At 44.2% G+C, this 25,814-nt stretch overlaps 1 protein-coding gene across 5 annotated transcripts in view; it reads right to left on the reverse strand.

Annotated features, from left to right (window-relative positions):
• Positions 1-25,814, reverse strand: part of PGR (progesterone receptor) — a 91,931-nt gene that overhangs the window by 7,440 nt on the left and 58,677 nt on the right. For 2 of the 5 annotated variants that reach the window (XM_075919277.1, XM_006110833.4), the window contains 3 exons: positions 14,506-14,650; positions 11,580-11,710; positions 8,973-9,130 (listed from right to left, as the gene is read on the reverse strand). In XM_075919277.1, the coding sequence (XP_075775392.1) occupies positions 8,973-9,130; positions 11,580-11,710; positions 14,506-14,650 (434 nt within the window). Of the gene's footprint in view, positions 1-8,972; positions 9,131-10,882; positions 10,973-11,579; positions 11,711-14,505; positions 14,651-25,814 lie in introns of those variants that run through there. The other 3 variants (XR_003088120.2, XM_075919278.1, XM_075919279.1) reach the window with 3 other exon arrangements.

A 25,814-nucleotide genomic window follows, 5' to 3' on the forward strand; every position in this document is an offset into this window, starting at 1 on the left:
CTAATGAACATCTTTGTGATAGTGGCTGGGTAGCTAATGGAAGTGAGGACATGGAGTTATACAAATTACCAATCTGAAGTAGAAGTCAAACTCCAGCATCTAATGGAACTTAACTAGAGAACGGGGGTTAATCTTCATCAAAGACTATTGAAGGAATTGACATATGAAATTGTAAGCACGACAGCAATAATTATTAATTTATCTGTGAACTCAGGGGTTTATACACTTTGACTAGAGGACGCCAATATAGTTTTTAAGAAAGGGAGAAAAGTGATCCAGAAAACTACAAGTCTGTTAGTTTAACCTCAATTGTATACAAGGACTTGGAACAAATTTTGAAAGAGAAAGTATTTAATGACATGAAGGTGAGAGGTTTTTGGAATACATACATGATTTTACAAAAGGTAGATCATGCCTCACCAACGTGTTCTCCTTCTTTAAGAAGATACCTAATATTTTAGACAAAGGAAATACAGTAGTTTTAATCAACCTGGAGTTCAGGAGGACATTTGATATAGTTTCGGATTATTATAAGAGTTGGAAGGTGGATAAGGAATTGGTTAAATTGGTGACTACAACAGGTCAGACTGAAAGGTGAACTGTCAGGCTGGAGGGAAGTTACTCATTCAGAGTATGTATAGACTACATGGTTGATGGAGCCACGTAGATGAGTTTACTAGACATAGGAAAATCAGCTGTTTGGTGGCACAGCGCAGTAGTCTGGACGCTCCGTGGTCGACAACAGAAGCCTTTGTCGACCGCTCTGCTATGCCTCGTTGAATGAGGTTTACCGGAGCAGTCGACAAAGGCTTTCATTGTCAACCGCAGAGAGTCCAGACTACCACGCTGTGCCGCCAAACAGCTGGTCAGCACAGCGCGGTGGCCATTTTGATGTAAATGAAGCGGCGATTATTTAAATTGCCACTTCATTTTCCTATGTCTAGTGCACTCATCTACATGGCTCCGTCAACATGGAGCTATGTGGTCTAGACATACCCTCAGTTACTCAGGGATCAGTCATGGGACCAAGCTTGTTTAACATTTTTATTGCTGACTGTGACACTGTATATCTTAGGGAAACACCCTATAGCCCCTGATATATCCCATTTTGTATTTAATTGTGATCTTGTATATAAAACATACCATGTAAGGTTATCAGGGGAACTGCTGAAATCCCTATCTAAATATGTTTATCTTTACTGCATATGAAGTTATGATAATTGTGTTGTATGGCTGACTCTAAAACATGCCGTAAATTGGGGAATCAGAAAGATATAAGCTCTGCAGAGGCAACAGCAAGGAAAGTAATTAACACCCAGGTGGCGTGTCAAACAACCCAAGGACAGTCACTGTCCAACAAGGGAGCTACAATTCAATGACTCACCTGCATGAGGCCACACCAGGGGAATTGTTCAATCTTGCCTGGGGACTCAACGATGCCCCCTGACATGCCTGAGCCTGTACTCTGCATAATGTGGGCCTAAGGGATAAAAAGAACGCAGTGGCCACAGGCAGGACCTTTCTCTGGCCCACCTATGCTACAAACAAGGACACTGAGAAGACTGAAGATTCCAACAGAGGAGACTGGCTCAGTTTTAAGGGACAAACCTGTATATTAGGGACTGCAAAATCCAGTGGGGTGAGAGAAACTGCTTAATGTAGTTGAGAGGTCTCCAACCTTTTTAACCATGAAATCATTTTTTCAATTTAAGAGCAATGCAAGATCTACCTCAAACCCAAATACCTTTACCTGCTTCCTTCCCGCCCCTCCTTTGAGGCCTCACCCTGCTTGCTTCATCCTCCTTCCTCCCCCATCCTCATTCACTTTCACCAGGCTGAGGTACAGGTTGGGGTGAAGGTTCTGGACTTGGGCCAAAGAGTTCAGAGTGTGGGAAGGGCTCCAGGCTTAGCCCAGGGTGGGGGATCAGGGTCCAAGAGGGGTTTCAGTGTGTAAGCTCTGGAAAGGAATTTAGGTGCAGGGGGACTCACGTCAGGGGCAGGAGGCTGGGTGCAGGAGGGGGTTCAGGTCTGAGAAAGGGGTTCAGGATGCAGGCTCTGGATGGGCACCACTTAACTGAGACAGCTTCTGGGTGGTGAAGCAGCGGGGTTAAGGAAGGCTTACTGCTGAGCTAGCTTTGCACCACTCCTGGAAGCAGCTGGCATGTGCAACAATGGCTCCATGGTGTCATGTGCTGCCCCTCATCTACAGGCACTGAACCCACAGCTTCTACTGGCCATGGCTTCCTGTTATTGATCAATGTGAAGCCCCCCTGTTCTGTCTTTCTCAGGGGCTGCAGGGACATGCCAGCCACTTCCAGGAGCAGCAGTTACCATAGGGATAACTACTCCAGCCACGACAGGTTAGGATTTGAGAACTCACTCCTCAAAGAATTAAATTTAAGTGTAAGAGAGAAATGAAAATGATGAAATGCACAGACCAGGTAAAAACCACAAACAACACACTTTGCAAGCAGTGAAGGAAGTAACAACAACCCCCCACAAACATGTTGGGTTGGGAGATGACAGTGAAGGACAGTGTGTGTTTGTGAGAATGACAGAGATGCACAGTGTGTGAGACTGACAGAGATTTTCACTGCCAAGCTCCCTCCATCCCCTTCTCTCTGTGTGGGGATAGAGTACAGAAGAGGGGGTTAGAGGGCTACCCTGACATCAGTGTCCCCCTCTTCTCTTCCCACATCCTGCACAGCAAGCAGGAGACTCCAAGGGGGGGGGGAGGCAGCTCCAAGGCAGAGGGCAGGAGCAGCATGACAGTGGGTGGAGGGGTATTTAAATTGCCAGTGCTTGATAGCTTCCCAGCCAAACAGTCAGGATCCCCTTTCAGAGGCTCCAAGATCTACCGGTAGATCCTGCTCTACTGGTTGGTGACCACTGCTCTAGTTGTTACTAGTCTAATAGGCTTGAACATTTAGACTGTGTGTTTATATATTATTTTATTTTGGTAATCACTCTGACTTTTTGCCTTTCACTTACAGTCACTTAAAAGCTATCTTTTGTAGTCAATAAACTTGTTTTAGACTCATGTGGTTGTGCTAGGGCATAAGAGGAGTTTGCTTTTTGTCACTAGTAAGGCACTGTAAGAGACAGCCCAGGCAAGTGAGATGAAGGAGAGACAGGTTGCTCCTCAAGGATCCCCTGATCCTGGCCTTAGCACAAAAAGTGAAAGTATGCTAATAAAACATTTGACGAGTTCAATATCTGAGATATATGTGAGAGGATTATTCTAAGAGGGGTGGGTGAGATTCTGTGGCCTGCATTGTGCAGGGGGTCAGACTAAATGATCATAATGGTCCCTTCTGACTTTAAAGTCTATGAGTCTATCATACAAAGAGATCTGGATAACTTTGTGAACGGCAGTAATAGAAATGGGATTAAATTAAATAGTGCAAAGGGCAAAGTTGGGCATTTAGGGACCAACAAGAAGAATTTCTGCGATAAGCTAGGGACTTACCAATTGGAAGCGACAGTGGAAGAGAAAGATCTGGGTATATTGGTGGATAACAGGATGACTATCAGCTGTCAGTGTGATTCGGCTATAAAAAAATAGGCTAATGCAATCCTATGCTGCACCAGGTGAGACAGGGAAGTATTAGTAATGTTATACAACAAGGCATTGGTAAGACCTCACCTGGAAGTCATGTGCAATTCTGGTTTCCTATGATTAACAAAAGATGAATTCAAACTGGAACAGGTGCATTGAAGGGCTACAAAGATGATCAGAGGAATAGAAAACCTTGCCTATGAAAGGAGACTCAAAAGAACTTGGCTTGTTTGGCCTAACCAAAACAAGGTTGAGGGGAGGCATGTTTCTATAAATACATCGGACGGATACATAGCAGGAGGAATTATTTAAATTGAGCACCAATTTAGACATGAGAACAAATGGTTATAAACTGGCCATCAACAAGTTTAGGCTGGAAGGTTTCTAACCATCAGAAGAGTGAAGTTCTAAAACAGCCTCCCACGGGAAGCAGAGGGAGCAAAAAACCTTACTGGCTTCAAGACTGGGCTGGGTAAGTTTATGCAGGGGACAGTAAGATGGCGCTGCCTATGATAGCATATGGCTCATTGGTAACTCTAGTAGAAAAAAACCCCAACTGCTGGAGACAGGACAGTGGACAGGGAGGGCTCTGAGTTGCTAGAGAAAAATGTCTTTAAACGGTTGTGGGTGGGTCTTGCCTACATATTCCTGGTCTAACAGATCACCATATTTGTGGCTGATACAGATATTCTCTCCAGGTGAGACTGGTAGAGACCCTGCGGGGCTTTCACCTACCTTTGCAGCCTGGTCACTGGTCACTTTCAGGTTAAAACTAGTGCAAATGATGAATTCTCTCTAACCTGTAAAACTCAGACAGGCTAGACCTACACTACGGGATAAGTTCAAATGAAGATACACAACTCCATCATGTTAGTTACGTAGCTGGAGTCGAAATATCTTAAATCACATTTTGGCGATCCGTTAGACCAGGAATACGTGGGCAAGACCTGCCCACGACTCTCCCTTCAACTTCCCTTATTGCTCATAGGAGCAGGACTACTGGCATTGACTACAGCACCCTCTCAATTTGAATTAGTGTGTTTTTAATAGACCCGCTCATTCGAACCCTGGAAGATCGACTGCAGCAGCTTCGATCGTTTCTGTAGTGTAGACAAACCCACAGAGATTAGGGATCTATTTCAGGAATGGGTGAGGTTCAGTGGACTGCAATGTGCAGTAGGTCACACTAAGCAATCATGATGGTCCCTTCTGACTTTAAAAATCTATGAGTCTATGTGCACACCAGCACAGGCAGCTGCAATTCTGGTATTTCCTAACTTTGGCATTCTTGACTTTCTGACCTTAAGAATAATGTTCTTTTAATGTTTTTGTGTTAAATCAACTTCCTAGGTTTTAAAAACAGCAAAATGAAAATATGGAAATTTCATCATGAGGCATCACATTGACAGCAACATGGTTCATTTTGCATGGGTGAAATGTTTAGATCCACAGCACAGATGTCTGCCCCTCGAGCTAAATGACTAAGTAATAGCAGTAGCAGGTTGTCATCCTATATGTGGACAAGCATAAGAGGGGTATGGACACTGTTAGTGAGAGCCATCCCATTCAAAGGACAGAGGGGGCAACCACCCCAGGCCCTGTGCTTTGGAGGGTTCCCACAGTTAAGGGGGACAGGAGGTACAGGGCAGCCTGGGGAGATTAGCAGGGAATCTGGCCCTAGCCTGCTGTGCTTTGCCCCACTAGCTCCCAGCATTACTCGGGAGCAGGAGGCAGAATCTGGAAAGGGGTGGGGAGGCAAAGAGGGCTTGCTGGAAGGGGTGGAATGGGGGTGGGGAGGGAATGGAGCAGGGTGGGAATAGGTGAGGCAAGGTAAAGAGGGGGGCATCCTGGGCCCCACACCTCCTAGAGTCAGCCCTGCTCTTGAGTGAGTTTCACTGATTGTTGTTGACAGCTAAAGAATAGTGACAATCTTGGGTTCCATTCCAAGCTTTCAATGGGAGTGTACGCTACTGGGCACTGACTTGTCTGACCACTTTCTGTAAGCTTTGCCATTGCTGCCCCATCTCCGCCAGCTGTGTCCGTCCCAGTCTTTTCTCGTCCCTGTCCATCCTTGTCTCATTTTAGCTGCCTATTCGGTCCCAATCTCACTCCGGAGACTTCTCATCTGAATTCTATCTCCTTGCTTAGCCAATCATAGAACCATAGAGCTGGAAGAGACCTCAGAAGGTCATCAAGTCCAGCCCCTTGCTCTAGGCAGGACCAATCCCAACTAAATCAACCCAGCCAGGGCTTTCTCAAGCCGAGACTTAAACACCTCTAGGGATGGAGACTCCACTACTTCCCTAGGTAACCCGTTCCAGTGCTTCACCACTCTCCTAGTGAAATAGTTTTTCCTAATATCCAACTTGGACCTCTCCCACCGCAACTTGAGACCATTGCTCCTTGTTCTGCCATCTGTCACCACTGAGAAGAGCCTTTCCCCATCCTCTTTGGAAGCTCCCTTCAGGAAGTTGAAGGCTGCTATCAAATCTCCCCTCACTCTTCGCTTCTGCAGACTAAACAGACCCAACTCCCTCAGCCTCTCCTCATAGGTCATATGCTCCAGCCCCCTAATCATTTTGGTTGCCCTTCACTGGACCCTCGCCAATGCGTCCACATCCTTTTTGTAGTGGGGGGACCAGAACTGGACACAACGATCCAGATGTGGCCTCACCAGAGCCAAATAAAGGGGAATAATGACATCTCTGGATCTGCTGGCAATGCTCCTCTTAATGCAACCTAATATGCCATTAGCCTTCTTGGCTACAAGAGCACACTTTTGACTCATCTCCAGCTTCTCATCCACTGTAACTCCCAGGTCCTTTTCTGCAGAACTACAACTTAGCTGGTTGGTCCCCAGCCTGTAACAATGCTTGGGATTCTTCCGTCCCAAGTGCAGGACTCTGCCCTTGTCCTTTTGAACAATGTCCTTGGTGTCCTCCTTGTGGCCCAATCCTCCGATTTGTCTAAGTCACTCTGGACCCTATCTCTGCCCTCAAGCGTATCTACCTCTCCCCCTAGCTTAGTGTCATCTGCAAACTTGTTGAGGGTGCAATCCATCCCCTCATCCAGGTCATTAATAAAGATATGGAACAAAACCGGTCCAAGAACTGAACCTTGGGGCACTCCACTAGAAACCGACTGCCATCCTGACATTGAGCCGTTGATCACAACCCACTGGGCCCGGCCTTCTAGCCAGCTTTCTAGCCATCTTACCGTCCATTTATCCAATCCATATTCCCTTAACTTGCTGGCAAGAATATTGTGGGAGACTGTATCAAAAGCCTTGCTAAATTCAAGGTATATCACATCCACTGACTTTCCCATGTCCACAGAGCCAGAAGCTAATCAGTTTGGTTAGGCACGACTTGCCCTTTGTGAATCCATGCTGACTATTCCTAATCACTTTCTTCTCTGCCAAGTGCCTCAAAATGGATTCCTTAAGGATCCCTTCCATGATTTTTCCAGGAACCGAGGTAAGACTGACCAGCCTATAGTTCCCAGGATCGTCCTTCTTCCCTTTTTTGTAGATGGGCACTACATTTGCCTTTTTCCAATCATCAGGGATCTCTCCCGATCGCCACGACTTTTCAAAGATAATGGCCAAAGGCTCCTAAATGACATTTGCCAACTCCCTCAGTACCCTCGGAAGCATTAAGTCCGGACCCATGGATTTGTGTATGTTTCCCCATTTGGCTCACTGCCAGATCCCCAATTTCCCATTTATCCCTGTTTCTCCCTCTCCTCATGTTCAGTCCCTGTTGTCTCCCAATCAGCCTCAATTCTCCCTCTGGGTTCCCATCTGATCAGTCACTCCTGTGCCTTTTCACTTGCTCCCAGTCTTCATCTCCCTTCCCAGACTCCTCACCCAATTGCAGTCATCCCACACATACTCTCACTGGCTCGTTATCGCAGCCTTTTCACCAGACTAGTTGCAGTTCTCCATCTCCCACTCCTTGTCAATTGTTTCCTCTGCCCCTGACCACTATTCCCTTCTATTGGTTTAGTCCCAGTCTCCTTGACTAATTCCAATCTCCCTCCCAGCTCCTCATATGAGCTCACTCTTTTCCCCTCATTTAACTGGTTCCCAATCCTCCATCCTCCTTCTCTTTTTCCTCAATGGTTCCCAGTCCTAGTCTCCTCACTCTTCCTAGCTTAGGCTCCTTGCCCAACTAGCCTCAGTTTCCGATTGCACCCAACCCTTTTTGAGACCCAGCTGGCCCTTTCCCTGGCTTGGGACAAGGAGCGGCAGAGGTGGACACTGGGACTGACAGGTGAGGAAGAGGGAAACTGGGACTAATGTTAGGTTTGGGGAAGACTGGACTGGGAAGGAGATGGACTGGAAGCTGGGGGATAGGGAATGAGGATGGTATAGCGAGAACTAGTTTGAACAAGGAGTTGGTGGTGGGATTAAGAGAGGCTACTAGGCAATGAGAGACAGGGAACAAGGAACTTGGGGAGGAAAAACTGGGAGTGGCTGGACAAGCAGATGTGCACTGGGGATTTTATGGGTAAGGAGACTGGGATTGGAAGCTAGGAGAGGGTTAGAGACACAGATAGGTTAGATGGGAATGGTGGGAGGAGGGATGAACATAAGAATCTGTATCCACTAGACACTCTCCCCTCGAAGACTGGACTGGAACCCAAAACTGTTGAGTCTGTTCATTGTTCTGCTGTAAACAAGTATCTGTGAAACTCACTGGCAAAGTATGAGCCCTATCCTCTTCTAGTGCTGGTCCACAGAGTATGTCACTTAGCCTAAATGGGAGAGGTTTCTGTGGTGGGAATAAAAATTCCAACCTTGCTGATGAACAATGTGGGTGTCAATAATATTATGGTGGGATTTGTTTTTTCCCAGCTAGCATTTTGAAAATTTGGGAAACTACACACATATAACTATGTTTAAAAACACTGTAAGTGTTGAAAGTCAAACACTGCAAAAATGAGGAAATATAAAAATTAAGGCAGAAGGCCTCTCGAAAAACGTGTATGTGACCATGTAATTAAAGAATGCATTGTAATACATATGCACAATGAGGCCAAATTAAGGTAGCTCTCACAAACAACCTTAATTTAGGCATTTGCCATTGTTTGAGTACTTGCTTTTGACACTTTTATAATATTCTTACTATGCTTTTTTTGCTCTGTAATATATACAATATACAACAGCTCTGAACTAATATTAACAGAAATATAAAAAATATATTTTCAAATATATGATTCCCATAAAGTTGAATCCTCTATAAATAAAAATGTGAACATTTGGTTGACTGTGCATTGATTGTTTCCCTAGAGAGATGTCCAATTCTGCTTGGACAACACAAACACCTCAATATATGCATTTTTTTAAAAATTAACTTTAAAGAATGGTTCTTGTTTTGGCATAATCCCCACCCCAGAGAAACAAACTTACATCATGCAAGGAGTCCATAAATTTTGTAAGTTGATAGAAACGTTGTGAACTGGCCACAACTCCTTTCTGACGCAAACCAACTGCCTTGACCAGTTCTCTAATATAGCTTGCTCTCATCTCATCAAACTGGCTTTGACTTCTCAGACCTTCCAAAGGAACTAAAGAGAAAGCAATACTCTTGATCGTTGCATTATATTATGAAGACAACCAAGAAAGAATTTATATGGTAATTTTACACTGTACTGTTTGGTTAATCATTTTGTCTTGGCCTGTGATCTTCCAGTTAGTCACTGAAGAGCAGAAATGGTAATTTGACATAGCCATTTGAATACACATGTCCTATTCAACCAGTTATGCTGGTTTCAGATATGCTGGCATGGGATCACTGCTATGGAAAATCTGCCAGAGGTGGTGGTGAATGTGATACCATATGACTGAAATCTTACCTCTGTGACAGTCATCTGTGAGTATGTGGGCAGGGAGCAGAGGCAAGGCAAAGAAGAGAGGCAATGATTTAGCATATCTGAAGTGGTATTTCATGAAGGTATAATACACAAATCTTATTCAGTATGTTCCAGGAGACAAATACACAAAATAGAAAATGAGCAAAAATTCCCAATAGGGCAATTGTTTTTACCCTCCCACCTTCCTAACATGCAATAAAAATTATAAGCCAAAACATCAGCTACTTCTGAGTTTTGGAAGTACAGTTTTTGAAAGAGCTGTTGCATGTAGACATGTTTTCTTTGACTGTAAACAAGTATATAATCACTGTGTCATACTGAAAGAAAATAAATAGTTGCATATTATCAAAACGTAAAAAGAAGCCAAATTCATCCCTTATAAAACTCCATTAGAGCAACTGGAGATACACTAGAGATGAATTTTGCCCAATGGTTGACTCTAGCTGAATTTGTGTTTCTTAGATGGCTATTTTTAAAAAAAAAAAAATTCAACACTGATATGTCAGCATTTAATCTTTGATGGTCACACCATAAAGGTGTCGATGGAATGTGGTGGGGGAGAGCACACATGGGATAGATGTCTCAGTCTAGATCAGTGTTCCCTGTAAGCTACGTCATTGTGCAACCACTGAGGAGAGTTTCAAATGCTACCCAGCTGATGAGCAGAGCACCCATAGTTAGATCTTTTGCCTCAGTGCACATACATTTATTCCACACATGGATGGAAAAAATCTGCAAATGGCTGGAAAAGATTAGAGGGAACATTGGTCTAGATGACCCAATAGATCTTTTTTGTCTCTTAATTCTATGCAGCTATTGTTTAACTGGACAGACTTTTCAGCAAAACTGTGTTAACAGGGCAGCAATATTCTCTGTACAAGACAAAAAACGCTTCTAAAATGGATATTTAAATTTTGCATAAAAATACAAAATATAAAGTTGTAGGAAGATAACTATTATCAAGAAGCTGTTGTTTTCACTCATGTAACTCTTTCTGGCAATACTAATATGGATGTCCTCTGAATTCTTAACTTCTATTAAAATATACAGTATTCTAGTGCTAAGAAATTATTTATTTAATCTATGTTTATACATGAGTTAGTCAAGTTGAACACAAATATCACATGCTGAGTTTAGGAGTCACAAGCAAAGCACATGATGGAATAAGCTTTCAATTAACATTTTTCTTGACACTTGGAGAAACCAAGCAATTTGTGACAGGAGCCTATTCTGTCACCTCAACTGTTCAGTGTAGGTGTACTGCTCCTGGGGAATCAAGGCTCAGGAATACTTTCAGTAAGAGATCTGAAGATAGTTTTTGTTCTATGTTAGCAGCTCAGTCCTTTTCATTACTGGATTAGGGAATTCATTACTGGCAACTATGGTCAGCTACAGGTTAATTTCTTAGTACAGATAGGCAAAAAAATCATCCAGACCCCCACCTACCTGGAAAGTGGAAGACCAATGAACAAACTGGAACTTGGAAGGGTGCTATGGAGCTGGGATCAGATTAGAGGTGGTGGGCCAAATTTAGTTCTGGAACAGACAGCTGAAGTCAATGGAGTTGCCTCAACTTACACCTGGGCTAAACTTGCCCATCTTTGTCCAGGAAAAAATACCTGAATAACCTTTAATATTAGTAACCTGACATGGTATGTCAGCCATGTCCATTCTTCCCTGCTTCAATGAGCAAAACATTCACGGAAGCAGGGTGTGGCCCCTACGTCAACAGACTGGACATTTTATTAAACGATTGTTTTTTGTATTTGTTATTTAGTGATAAATTCCCTAGCTTTGCATGAGGCTTTATCTGTGTATTGCTATTAAAGTAATTCAGTGTTGTATGGCTGAAACCTGGCACAATTGTTTTGAAAATGTACAGCTTAATTGTGGCTCTCTGCCAACTTATATTCACATGTATATCATTGATTTTATTCCCTGTAACAAAAATAAATAGTATTTTAGTGTTTTGAATGCTGAAATATTTTTGCTTAAAGGGACTTTTCCTCTTTTTCAAGGCATACAGCCTACAATGTTCATTATAAGCAACACTGGGGGAAACTCTGCAACATTATACTGTTTTAATATTTGAGGTACATAACAAACAATGCTATAAAGACAAAAACATCAATTTTCTACTTACTTGTACTGAGCAGTAATAATGATTTCATACAGAGGAACTCCTCTTGACTAACTTGAAGTTTGACAAGTTCCTGTGGGATCTGCCACATGGATAGGCACAATGAATAAAACGATGATTCTTTCATCCTCTGTCTTACACCCCAAAAAGGTAAAGATAAAAAAGACTCAGACACTACATTTTTGCAGTCCATGCCTTGCTGTTTCATTAATTACTATATTTTTGAATTTAAGATGAGAACTATGTGAAGTAAAACAATTTTCTGAAATTTTTGTGTATCCATTTGATTTCACATAAATCATAACTAGACATTTGATTGGAATGTTAAAGGTAAATTAATTGCCCTCAGGTGGTGTCACAGTATACACAGGCATTTTAGAGACTGAGAAGACATAAATGACAGGTGAATAAAAAACATGATTTTTTTTAAAGAAACCCAACAATTAAAAAAAAATTTTTTTTCAATTTAAATGTTGCTAGTTCTTTACTTTCTTCCCATTTATAATCTTATACTGGCAGAGTAGATGTTTTGCAAGTGCTTCTTTAATTTGCTTTCTAATTGTTAGTGGAATTTCATATTTTACATATAGATTTTTTCTAAGAACTTACACATTAAATAGTTAGGTATGATATAGGAGGCTCATTAATATCTGTACTGTGAAAACAACAGAAAATAACGAGCATAAAACTAATGAAGAGACTGTGCTATACTTGTAACCAGGCAATTTGATGTCAATGGAACTTACGTTCCTAAGTCACTTAGGGCCAAATCTTCAAAAGTATTTAAGATCCCAACTTCTGTTGATTTCAACAGAAATTAATAACCTAACACTTTTGATAATTAACAGTGAAGCATAGTTTTAAAGTGATGAAAATTATTTTACAAGGAGAATTTTTTTTTAATAAATGTTAGAGTCTGATGATTCTGTGAAAAGTGCCATTAAAGTCAATGAGACTAATCATGTCAGTAAATTTAAATAACTGCAGAAATGGTTGCGGGAACAGGGTCTTCGTTGTCAATATTTGGGGGGTAGGAGTTTACTTACAGGAGTTTACAAAAATATAGTTAAGATATACATTTTAAGCCCATTATTTGTTAGCTCTTTATACACTGAATTTAAAGTTCAGATTATTTCTACAAAGCCTCAATTTAATTTAAATCAGTGAGTTAAAAAAATCAGGGGTGTAATTTTGCTTCTACTGAAGTCAACAAGATTTTTAATACTGACTTCAATGGAGACACGATTTCCACCCAGGTGATTTAAATTATTATTCCAGTCTGGCTGAATGTACTATCATCAACAAAATATATTTGGTATGACCAAAAGCTCTTTCTCTCAATGAACAGAGATCACTATTTTATTGTTTTAAGTGGATTTTAAGACCCAATTCAATTTCTCTTGTTGAAAACGCTATACGTAACTATTAGGACATTGGGGCAGGGGACTGGAACCTGGGTTTCCCACCTGGTAGGTGAGTGCCCTAATCTCTGGGAGAAAATTGTAAGTGGGGTGGGGGTCTCCACCTTGCCTTCTGGCGTGTTTTTCAAGAAAAGGCTTAGGCACCTAATTTAGGAACAGGTCTGATGACTAAAAATCCAAAGTAGAGCTATGCAGTTCCCTACAATCTGGGCTTGCATATCGAAATCCCTTTGAGGTGCAAAGCCATGATCCTTTCCTTGATATCTCCTACTGGCTAGCTTAGGCGACTCCCCATTAAGTGAGATGACTTTTGTGGGACCCATTTATAGACACTTAATTCATCCCATTCCTTATATAGAGAGCATAGGGTGCCTAATTTGGAACAGTGGATTCCACTGGATGACAAGGCACCAATGGAAGGATGATTACAACTCCTAAGTCCCTTTATGGATCTCACCCTTAGCCATATTTGAAGGTATCAGGTGTAGATAAATACCTACAGTGATTTTAAAAACAACCTGTGAATTCATCTGGAAATTAACAGCTCTTTACTCATTTGCTAGTTTGAGGCTGGTGCTGCTATATGCAGATATAGCAGGCATATCCAGCTGCACTTGGACTTAATTCTGGATAAATCAAGTCTAAGTGGCAAGTCAGTTCTAAAATAATTATTAAATAATGGGATAGAAAAAGACCAGAGATAGCTGTTAATTTAATACAAATTATTTTCAGAGTATTTTCCTGAATACTTAACCTCTCTGATGTATTTTATTGTACCAATGACTCAGCTTTTGTTTTCTAATGCCCAGTGTTTAATATAAACATACGAAGTTGAAATCATGGTTCCACTGAAATCAATTAGAATGTTGCCACTGACTTCCATGGGGTGCCCTGGGAGCCCAATGTATGACCCTTGTGACGGTGTGGCATTCCACTGATTTCAAGAGTACTCCACAAGGACAAGAGGATCTGTGAATTGAGATCCTGAAGTAGAATCAGAGATCTAGCCCTTACTTGTGTATTAAATTGAATGATAATTTAATTTTCATCGTGCCTTGTATAGGTTTTGGCAAACCTGTCTTTCCAAGGATAAATTATAAAAGGAGAAGGGGAAAAGTATATATGATTGCCCGTGTATCGTGCTACAAGGATTTGGGATTAACCCTTCACTCTGAACTTTACATTGTAACTAATGTGGTGATAACATAATTCTTTTTTTAAATGTTCCATCAGATAAACAAAACCACCACCAAAACTCTTTTGCTATGACTCTACACATGACAATGTCAATGGAATACTTTGGACTCTTATGCAATCCTTCTCAGGAAACTGATCTAAAGTACTACCAGAGCATTTTCCTTTTATCTTAATTTTACACTATTTTATGAAACAACAAAGTAGAATCATTGGGCAAAATCCTGGCTCCAGTCAAGTCACTAACAAAATTTCCATTGACGTCAGCGGGGACATGATTTAGGGTTAGTAAATAGCAGTAATTGTCTACTTACTCATTTAGTATCAGATCAGGTGCAAAGTATAGCATCTGACCACTGACATGCTTATATGACCTCCATCCCATTGCAAACACCATTAGACTCATCCAAGAATACTGGATAAGGGTTATCTGATCATCGATATGTAAATTCCGGAATCCTGAAAATCATATGAAGAATTAAAAGAACTCAAATACTTCTCTATAAAACATTTTTCAAAATAAGAAATTTATATTTGTAACTTCTTCTTGATGTTGTATCAGACAAACTATCCATTATTTTTAGATCAAATTAAATATGTAGTATTTCAGTGTCTTATCTATTCAGTCTCCTTTCATACCTTGTGCATGTCTAAAATAAGATCTGAGTAGTAACATCATCAAACAGAATCCTATGAAACATCCACTGAAAATTACATTACTATTACAAAAATTGGCATTAATTTTAATTGTTGAACCTCTCTTGATCACTGAGTAGAACTTTGTATTTTTCTTTAAAAATCCTGGATCAACTAATTAAATAGCAAACATCTACATTTCTAATATTGTAACAACTTCCAGTAGGTGGTAGCGTTGACTTGACAATTCAAATGTATCTAACTTTATTGGATAATTTAGCAATTTTTTACATCATTAGAGAGTAATCAACAGGATTACTTTTCTTTTGAATCGCCCCCCCCCCCCCCCCCCCGGGCAGTCTAGATAGGGTTCTTTAGAAAAAAAACACCTTTTTTTCAAAAGAATCTATACTCATTTTTTCAGCAGTATGGGGTCTTTCACAAAAGGGTGGTTGTTTTTTTTGAAAGAACACCATCTAGACTGCAGTTTCTTTTTCGAAAAACCCTTTTTCGAAAAAGTGCTCTCGTGATTATGCAAATGAAGCACGGGATTTTTAAATCCATGCTTCATTTGCATTTTCAGTCAGGCTCATTTACATTCCTCTTTCGACAGAGGAATGTAGTTTAGACATAGCCTAACTGGCCCTGCCAGCAAGTACGCGGGAAGGAGCGCCTGGGCCCTTCTTTGAAGAGAGTGGGGGAGTGTTGGTGTATGTAAGGTTTAAGTAATGACCTGGTATAGGGAAGAATGGCAAAGACAGAACTATTTCTTAGGCTTGATAAAGTTTGCTACCCTTTCTCTTCCTGTTTGTTAGCGTAGATAAGAGTGTGCAGTGATATAAGGATTGTAACTTTCTAATGAATACTTTATGTGTAAAAGTAATATTATCTTCCCCCATCCGTTTCCCTTCCCAGATACATAATATTTGTTGAGGGTTGTGGCTCTTTCTCTCCCTCCCCTCCCTGTAAGTTGCTGACTTTGGGACTTTATGCTGCAAAGACTGCATGAGTAAGCTAAAAGTGCAGTAAAAAGGGATGGGTATAATTATATTCATTGTATGGCTATTACTATTCATTATATAGGCATTCATACTACTAAATAGAGGTTTTGGGGGGAGAAGTAGCAGAGATGTGTATTTACATACTAGGGTTGCCAGCTGTCCGATTTTCTACCAGACAGTCTGGTATTTGTGCTCTCTGTCCGGTAGAAACATTCAGAAAATACATGTCTGGTATTTTCTGAATTTCCAGCTGGGCGCTGGACAGAAGCCTGGCAGGGGTGGGGGAGTGACTGGGAGGCGGGGCTACAATTGGTGCGGGGAGACCTCTCGTCACGTGCAAAAGCCGGGTGGGGCAGGAGCAGGGGCAGTGGCTGGGACTCCCAGACGCTCCCCCCATCCGGCTTCTGCACACAACCACAGGCTCCCAGTGCCAGATGTGGCCACGCCTCCCAGCTGGGAGCCTCTGGTTGCGTGCAGAAGCCAGGCGGAGGGAGCGGCTCCCAGCCACTCCCCCCGCCCCTGCCCGGCTTCTACTAGCAACTGGAGGGAGTGCTTGCCGCGGGCGCAGCCTGTTGGATTCCAGCTGCGGCCAGTGGCTGCATCCCCCCCCCACCAGCTCTGCTTCTTGCCCCCTCTCCTTCTATCCAGCCCCTCCTGGCCCCTGAGCATGTGGGCAAGACTCATCAGCCAGACACCCAGAAAGTTCTCTATAGTAACTCCTATCATCCCTCCATTGACCTATTTCCCACTGATAGGCTGTGTCTACACTGGCATTAATTTCCGGAAATGCTTAAAACAGAATACTATTCCGTTTTCAGTTTTTCCGGAAAAGGAGCATCTACATTGGCAGGCTGCTTTTCCGGAAAAGCCCTTTTTCCGGAAAAGCGTCCGTGGCCAATGTAGACGCACTTTTCCGGAAAAGAGCCCCAATCGCCATTTTTGTGATCGGGGCTTTTTTCCGGAAAAGACTACTGGGCTGTCTACACTGGCCCTTTTCCGGAACATTGTTCCGGAATAAGGACTTATGCCCAAGCGGGAGCAGAATAGTTTTTCCAGAATAGTGGCTGATTTTGTACAGTAGAGCATCATTGCTTTTCTGGAAATTCAAGGGCCAGTGTAGACAGCTCGCAGCTTATTCCGGAAAAGCGGCTGATTTTCCAGAATAAGTGGCCCAGTGTAGACACAGCCATAATGAATGGTCAATTAGTTATCAACATCATGTTATCTCATCAAACCATCCCCTTCATAAACCCATCTATTTTAATCTTGAAACCAGATAGATCTTTTGCCCCCACTACTTCCCTTGGAAGGTCGTTCCAGAACCTCACTCCTCTAATGGTTAGAAACCTTCGTCTAATCTCAAGTCTAAACTTCCTACTAGCCAGCTTATATCCATTTGTTTTTGTGTCCACATTGGTATTAAACTTAAATAATTCCTCTCCCTCCCTGGTATTTATCCCTATAATATATTTAAAAAGTGCAATCATGTCCCCCCTTAGCCTTCTTTTGGTTAAAGTAAACAAGCCAAGCTCCTTGAGTCTCCTTTCATAAGACAGGTTTTCCATTCCTCGGATCATCCTAGTGGCCCTTCTTTGTACCTGTTCCAGTTTGAATTCATCCTTCTTAAACATGGGAGACCAGAACTGCACACAGTATTCCAAATGGGGTCTCACCAATGCCTTGTATAATGGCACTAACACATCCTTATCCCTACTGGAAATACCTCGCCTAATACATCCCAAGATCATATTAGCCTTTTTCATGGCCATGTCACAATGGCGGCTCATAGTCATTCTATAATCAACCAGGACTCCGAGGTCCTTCTCCTCCTCCGTTACTTCCAACTGATGTGTCCCCAGCTTATAACTAAAATTCTTGTTATTAATCCCTAAATGCATAACCTTACACTTCTCTCTATTAAATGTCATCCTATTGCTATCACTCCAATTTACAAGATCATCCAGAACTTCCTGTATGATATCCCGATCCTTTTCTGAATTGGCAATAGCTCCCAACTTTGTGTCATCCTCAAATTTTATTAGGACACTTCCACTTTTGGTGCCAAGATCAGCAATAAAAAGATTAAATAAAATTGGCCCCAAAACTGATCCCTGAGGAACTCCGCTAGTAACCTTCCTCCAACCTGACAGTTCACCTTTCAGTATGACCCGCTGTAGTCTCCCCTTTAACCAGTTGCTTATCCACCTCTCAACTTTCATATTAATCCCTATCTTTTCCAATTTAACCAATAATTCCCCATGTGGTACTGTATCAAATGCCTTACTAAAGTCGAGGTAGATTAGATCCACTGCATTTCCTTTATCTAAAAAATCTGTTACTTTCTCAAAAAAGGAGATCAGGTTGGTTTGGCATGATCTGCCTTTTGTAAAACCATGTTGTAATTTGTCCCAATTGCCATTAGCCTCAATGTCTCTAACTACTTTCTCCTTCAAATTTTTTTCCAGGATCTTACATATTACAGATGTCAAACTAACAGGCCTCAGTTGATCTCAAAGCTCTTTACAAAGGAGGTCATTATCATTCCCATTTTATAGATGGGGAAACTGACACACAGGAAGGTGATGTGCCTTACCTACAGTCACCAATAAATATCTATCTGTCCAAATCCTCGTTCCATCCAGTACAATTTTATTTTTCAAAAGGGGTAAAATATTTGGATCACAACAATTAATTTATAAAAAAGCTGATACTGCAACAATTTAATTTCAGTAATGTCTCCCTATCATGGCATTTCTTTTACTCAGATAAAGTTATCTAAGAAAGAGGACTGCATTTCTTAACTAACAATTACTCTTCAAAATTATACAACATGAATAATTTTTCATTTCCGGATAATCAAACGTTCAGTCAGTTTTTTTCCCAAATAAGTTGCGATGACTTGATGAGTCATTTCTGTTATTCTAAAAATGTGAAATGATAAATGATTCTTCACTGGAAATATACATAAGTGCTTTTATTTATGTCATTGGTCTTTACTGCAGAGAACAGATTTTAAATAATTTTGATACCATTTTCTGCTGGGATTTCCATAGGGCAATTGGGAGTCTTTTCGTGACCAGTATTTCTATCTGTCTAAAGTCTCATGTTTCATCCATCACTTTGGCACAAAATTAAGATGTGTATGTGATCAGTACACAGACAAAAGACAGGCTAAAAAGACATGCCATCCCCACTGAGTACCTCTGGCCTCCCAGTCTGAGCTTTTGTTTCTCAGCTGGGCCCAGCTGTTTGATGATGGACGTTCTCCGCATTATCTTGCTATTTCCCTTTTCTCCTTTTAGCCATTAGGTCTTTATCTTTCCTAGGTTATGCCTTCACATTACATTTCCACAGTTACATGCCATGTTAACTTTGACATTTCTAGACCACTAGAGGCATATCTGCACTAGGAAATAATTTCAAAATAAGTAAAATCAAAATAACAACTCCAGAAATAACAAAATCAAAATAGCGCATCCACACTAGAAAGCAGCATCGAAATAGCATCGAATTATTTTGAAATAGCGTCCATACTGATTGGAGCCTGCCTCACATTTAGAACCTCACATTTAGAACAGTTACATGCCATGTTAACTTTGACATTTCTAGACCACTAGGGCATATCTACACTAGGAAATAATTTCAAAATAAGTAAAATCAAAATAACAACTCCGGAAATAACAAAATCAAAATAGCGCATCCACACTAGAAGGCAGCATCGAAATAGCATCGAATTATTTTGAAATAGCGTCCACACTGATTGGAGCCTGCCTCGCATTTAGAACCCCTGGAAGCACTCCAGGGAGGGCACCAGGAAGGTGAACACTTCCTGTGACTGCTATTCAGGCAAGCTGTGACGTGCTTTCAGGGGCTCCTCTCTATGGCTACATCTCATATGCCACTCGTCCACTGCCTCCACCCTTGTGGAACACCAAACCAATGCTGTGTGCTCTGGTTGCCCTTGCAGATGCCAAAGCACTCACATCATGGAGTTGGAACTGCTACAAAGCAGTGCCATGCTCACAGACCTCCTACTGCACCTCATGGTTCAGTTCGTCCACACTGCCCGCATGCTGCTCCAGCAGGACAACAACCAGCCCCAACTGGAGGACCCCTCCACCTAGGTCGTGGCACTCCTGCTGCTGCAAAAGCCCCTAAACACATTGAACACCATCAAATGCTGCTTCTGGCGGAGGGAGACCATTTCTGACTGGTAGGACCACATCATCCTGCAGCGATGGGATGACCAGCAGCAGCTCAAGAACTTCTGCATGCGGAAGGCCTTTTGGGAGCTCTGCAAGTGGCTAGCTCTTGCCCTCAGGTGTCAGGACACCTGACTGTGACCCATGAGTCCCCTGCAGAAGTACGTCGCCATTGCCCTCTGGAAGCTTGCCATGTCAAGCAGCTGCTGCTCCATGACGAACCAGTTCGACATGGGGAAATCCACAGTTGTGGCCATGAACTTGCAGGTAGCCAAGGCCATCAACAATATCCTGCTGCGAAGGGTCATTACTCTGTGCAATGTTGACAACATGATTGATAGCTTTGCCACCATGAGCTTCCTCAACCTCAGAGAAGTGGGAGGCATAGACAGCACTCATATACCCATCATGGCCCCCGATCACTATGCCTCAGACTATATCAACAGGAAGGGGTACTTTAAATGGTGCTGCAGGCCCTCATGGACCACAAGGTGCTAGATGCCTGCATATTCTGGAACCCAAGCCTGTTCCAGAGGATGCATGCTGACACTTTTTTCCCTGACCGCACCATCAGGGTGAGGGTCATGAACATGCCCATGTGCATCCTGGACGACACTACCTTCCCCTTACTTCCCATTTGGCTGTTTGAAGGGAAGGTTCAGGAGTCTTCTCACCCGCCTGGACCCCAGCAAGTGAAATATCCCCTTTGTGACGGCATCCTGCTGTGTGCTCCACAACCTTTGTGAGAGCAAGGGGGAGAATTTCCTGCTAGGGTGGGGGGTAGAGGCTGAATGGCTGGCCAGGGCTTATGAGCAGCCAGACAGCAATGCCCTCAGGAGAGAACATCAAGGGGCTGTGCTCACCCAGGAAGTCTTGAGGCAGAGTTTCAGCCCAGACCACCTGTGAGACTCTCCCCTAGTACTCTCCACAAGGGTACCTGCATTGCCCCTGTGTGCCTTTCCTCCCCCACCTCTCCCTTCCCCTGCCTTCCCTTCCCACCTTCCTTCCTCCCCTGCAGAGCAAATAAAAAAGCCCCTTTTTAAAATAAACAGCTCTGTTTATTTGGGGTTATAAAATACGAGGGGGGGGGAGGGACTGGGGAAAGAACCTGGATTGGGGAAGTGAGAGGAGGAGGGAGGAGGGGGAGGGGAGCTCAGGGATGGGGCTGGGAGTGGCGCCTACCTAGGTCAGCTCTGGAGGACTCAGCAGCTCTGGAGGTCCCACTGCCCTATGTTCAGGAGCCACTGCAGCCCTTGGGGGAGGGAGGGGGGAGGAGGAGAAGCCAGAGGGCAGGGACAGGGAGGTGGCTGGTGGCCCACTGCATGCACGAGGCCATGAGCACCATCACCAAGGTGAGGGAGGAGCATCTGGCCTCGTGCTGGCTTGACAGCTAGTCCCACATGCCTTCCTCTGCTTTCATCAGCCCAGCACTCCTCATAGTCAGCAGCCCACTCCTGGCACTTGTCATTGAGTCCTTTGATGAGGAACTGGGGGCAGACCTCCTGCAGAAGGTCTTTGTGGATTCTCTTTCTCCAGCAGATGCTGCAGAAACGGAAGAATGGCGTGGGAGGAGGTAGACATGCCACGCTCACAACTGGCCCAGCTATGAAGAAAAGTTACAAGGGCAGTCATCCCAGGAGACACTGTGTATGAAGCCTAGCCTTAATCTCTGAGCTGATACAGAAGGTCTCAGTTCAGATGATGGAGATGTGCTTCAAGCACGGCCATCTTTTGCCTACACAGCTGGCATTTTCCTGAAGGGGCACGGACATCCCAGAGGAGTAATGCTATACCCATGTCCCAGGAACAAACAGGCATAGGAAGATGTTGGCCAGGCCAGGTGCCTGCAGGTGGGGTGGGGGGCTACAGGGCAGCTCAGCCTCCTTCTCTGTCCACACATGCTGGATCTGGCACTGGTAGCATCCTGAAGGAAGGGAACTTGTATCTCTGCCCACTGGAGGAAAGGGAGGTGTGTGTGACTGGCAGGCTCTGCTTGCCAGGGAGAGTGCTACTGGGGTTCCCATGCAGGGGATCGGTCTCCTCCACATCGCTGCTGTTGACTGGGAGCGGATGCTGCCCAAGTGCTAAGTGTTTCCATGACCCCAGCCTCCTTAGTGGTGGCTTGTCATGGGAAGGTGTCCCACCACAGAGGCTGGACTAAGGCAGGCCTCTCCAGGAACCCTGTACGAAGGAGCAAGGGGTTTCTGTGTGAGAGGATCATGGGGCTGAGTGGTCTGGACTGGCATGCCATGTACACATATGTGCGCAGGCTGGTGTGCAACTTCCAAGCTGAGTAGACCAAGAAAGGAGCACCCAGCCTCTCGCAGCCCACTGCCTACCCCCATGTGTTTATAGGGAAAATTATGGAACTCACCTGACGTGCCCTCCCCAGGTTTGTGAGACACCTGGGAGACATCCTGGGATGGGGAAACCAGCTCCTGGCTTGCAGACATGGTGGACTGGCTGACCTGCTCCTTTACTACCTCCTCCTCCTCCACAACCCCGCCCTCCTGAAGGCTGATGCCAGGCGTGTCCTGGCCAGAGTAAATGATGATGGCAGGGTAAGGGGTAGAGGTGATTGGCCCCACTCCTAGGTTGGCATCGAGCTGTTCATAGTAGCAGCACATGTATGATGTCACCCCAAAGCATCCTCACTGCTCTCGGGTATGTCTACACTACAACCATCGTTCGAACTAGGGTGGTAATGTAGGCAACTGGAGTTGCAAATGAAGCCCGGGATTTGAATTTCCCGGGCTTCATTTGCATAAAGCTGGGCGCCGCCATTTTTAAATGTCCGCTAGTGTGGACTCCGTGCCGCGTGGCTACACGCGGCACGGACTAAGTAGTTCGGACTAGGCTTCCGTTACTCCTCGTAACGGTAGTTCGGACTAGGAAGTCTAGTCCGAACTACCTAGTCCGTGCTGTGTGTAGCCGCGCGGCATGGAGTCCGCACTAGCGGATATTTAAAAATGGCGGCGCCCGGCTTTATGCAAATGAAGCCCGGGAAATTCAAATCCCGGGCTTCATTTGCAACTCCGGTTGCCTACATTACCACCCTAGTTCGAACGAGGGTGGTAGTATAGACATACCCCTCTAGCCTTATTGTAGGCCTGCCTGAGCTCTTTAATGTTCATGCTGACCTGTTCAAGGGTCTATGTGTGTCCCTTCTTGGCCAGGCTGGCGGCCATCTGTCTGTAGACCTCTCTGTGTTGTGCTTTCTGGTGCAGAGATCCTGGCAGTTGGTCTCTTTGCCCCAGACCTTGATGAGATCCAGGATCTCCACACCAGTCCAGGCTGGTGGTCTTCTGCATCCCTGGCCAGGGACAGCCAAAATTTCTGCGGGAGCGTTGGCAGCCGTGGGGGGCTCACAGGAAACGTTAGGGTCAGCTGTGGCTCCTGTGCTGCTGCAGTGAGACACTGGGCTGGCAGAGGTCTGCACATGCTACAAGCCCTTTTCCTGCAGCCTGTTGCATTAAAGGCTCCACAGGAGAAGGGGAGCAGGTGCGGCCAGAAGTGCAGCTGTGAGAGGTCTTTGGAAGCTAATGGTTTTGAAATAGCAGCAGCTGAGCCACTATACTCACACTATTTCAAAATGACAATTTCAAAATAAGTGTTATTCCTCATGGAAAGCAGGAGTTGCTATTTTGAAATAACGGGATTGGTAGTGTGGACGCTCTGCTTATTTATTTTGAAATAACTCTATCGTATAGATCAGGGCTAACTGATTAAATTTGCAACTATAACTTAATAAGAATCATAGAAGATTAGGATTGGATGAGCCCTCACGAAGTCATATAGCCCAACCGCCCAACTCAAAGCAGGACCAAGCCCAAGTAAACCATCACAACGAGGGCTCTGTCAAGACAGGCCTTTAAAACCTCTATGGATAGAGATTCCAACACCTCCCTAGGAAACCCATGAGTTTTTCCTAATGTCCAACACAGACTTCCCCCACTGCAACTTGAGTCCATTGCCCCTCATTCTGTCATCTGCCACCATAGAGAAAGACCTGGCTGCATTCTATTTGCAACCACCCCCCAATCAGATAGATGACGGATGCTATCAAATCCCTCCTCTTCCTTTCTGCAGACTAAATATGCCCACTTTCCTCAGCCTCTCCAGTCATGTGCCCCAACCCCCTAACAATTTTCTTTGTTCTCCGCTGAATTCTCTCCAATTTGTCCACATCTTTTCTATATTTGGGAGGGGGAAGGCAAAACCAGATGCAGTACTCCAGATGTGGCCTCTCCAGTGCTGAATAATTCTCTTCTGTCAACATGCTGACAATGCTTCTACTAATGCAACCCAATATGTCGTTAGCCTTCTTGGCTACAAGGGCACCCTGTTGACTCCAGGATACTGGGGCACTCCACTTGATACTGGCTGCAAACTAGACACCAAGCCATTGATCACTGTTCGTTAACCCCAAAGACCAAACTAGCTTTCTATCCATTTTATAGTCCATTCATTCAATCCACACTCACTTAACTTGCTGCCAATAATACTATGGGAGATCATCTCAAAAGATTTGCTAAAGTCAAGGTATATCACATCCAACATTTTTCCCGTAACCACAGAGCTAATTAGCTCATCACTGAAGGCAATTACTTGACCTTGGTGAATCCATGTTGCCTGTTCCTGATCACCTTCCTCTCCACCAAGTGTTTCAAAATGAATTCCTTGAGAACCACGTGCTCCATGATTTCTCCAGGGACTGAGGTGAAGCTAACTGGTCTGTATGCCTCTTATTCTCCTTCTTCCCTTTTTGAAACATGGGCGCTACATTTGCCTTATTCCAATCATCCAGGACCTCCCCCGATTGCCACGAGTTTTTAAAGATAATGGTCAATAGCCAAGATAGATTTTCGTATGAAATAGTAAAAGCTTGTGTTTGGACCAGTCAATAGGTGAGTAGTGAGGCAGGTTTTCCTTCCTCTAACCTGGAAGGGGAAAACCAGCCCAATGGACCTTGGTGGGCAGGGCCAGACCAATCCTTCCCTGCTCCCAGGAAGCAGAGGGCAAGGGCCAGGAGTAAAAAGGATGGAGGTGAGAGCCAGTTGAGCCCCAAGCTATTCCCGAGCTCATGGGGTGGGAGGCTGGCATGTACCCCCTAGGAAGCAGAGGACAGCCAGAACCACTGAAGATCCCAGACACAGAATAACTGGAAGACCTGACAGAGGCTCCACTCTCCAGGGACCCAGAAGAATGGCTACCAAGCCAGGTATGCCCAGAGGTGGAATGGGGTAGCTGACCCTTGTCTGGCTGAAGGAATACCAGTGAACTGAGTCAGCGTGATGCAGACAGAACCTGCCACTATTAAGGGCCCTGGGCTAGGACACAGGGGAATGGATGGGCCTGCTTTCCCTCCTCCACCCCTTACACCTCAATCCATGGGTGGCAGTCTCCCCCTGGTTTTGGACAAAATGCTTGCGCTTGTTGGTTCTCCACCAGAGCTAGGAGACCCAACTGTTGCTCAGCCTGAGCATAGGCCTGAGTCCCCAAACAGTTCGCTGCCCTGCCCTATGACCTGGGCATATCGACTGTTGCTTGGCCTGAATACCCAAACTGTATGCTGCCCGACTCTGAACTAGAGCCTGGGTGTATTGGCTGTTTACTCAGCCTGAATACAGGCCCGAGTGCCTGAACTGTTTGCTGCCCTGCCCTGAATTAGGGCCTGGGCATATTGACTGTTACTTGGTCCACGTACCTCAACTGTTGCTGTTCTGCTCTGAGCTAGGACCAGTACACATTGACTGTTTGCCCAGCCTGAACACAGGCTGAGCA

Source organism: Pelodiscus sinensis, chromosome 1 (assembly GCF_049634645.1).
Source record: "Pelodiscus sinensis isolate JC-2024 chromosome 1, ASM4963464v1, whole genome shotgun sequence".
In the NCBI taxonomy this organism is placed as follows: Eukaryota; Metazoa; Chordata; order Testudines; family Trionychidae; genus Pelodiscus; species Pelodiscus sinensis.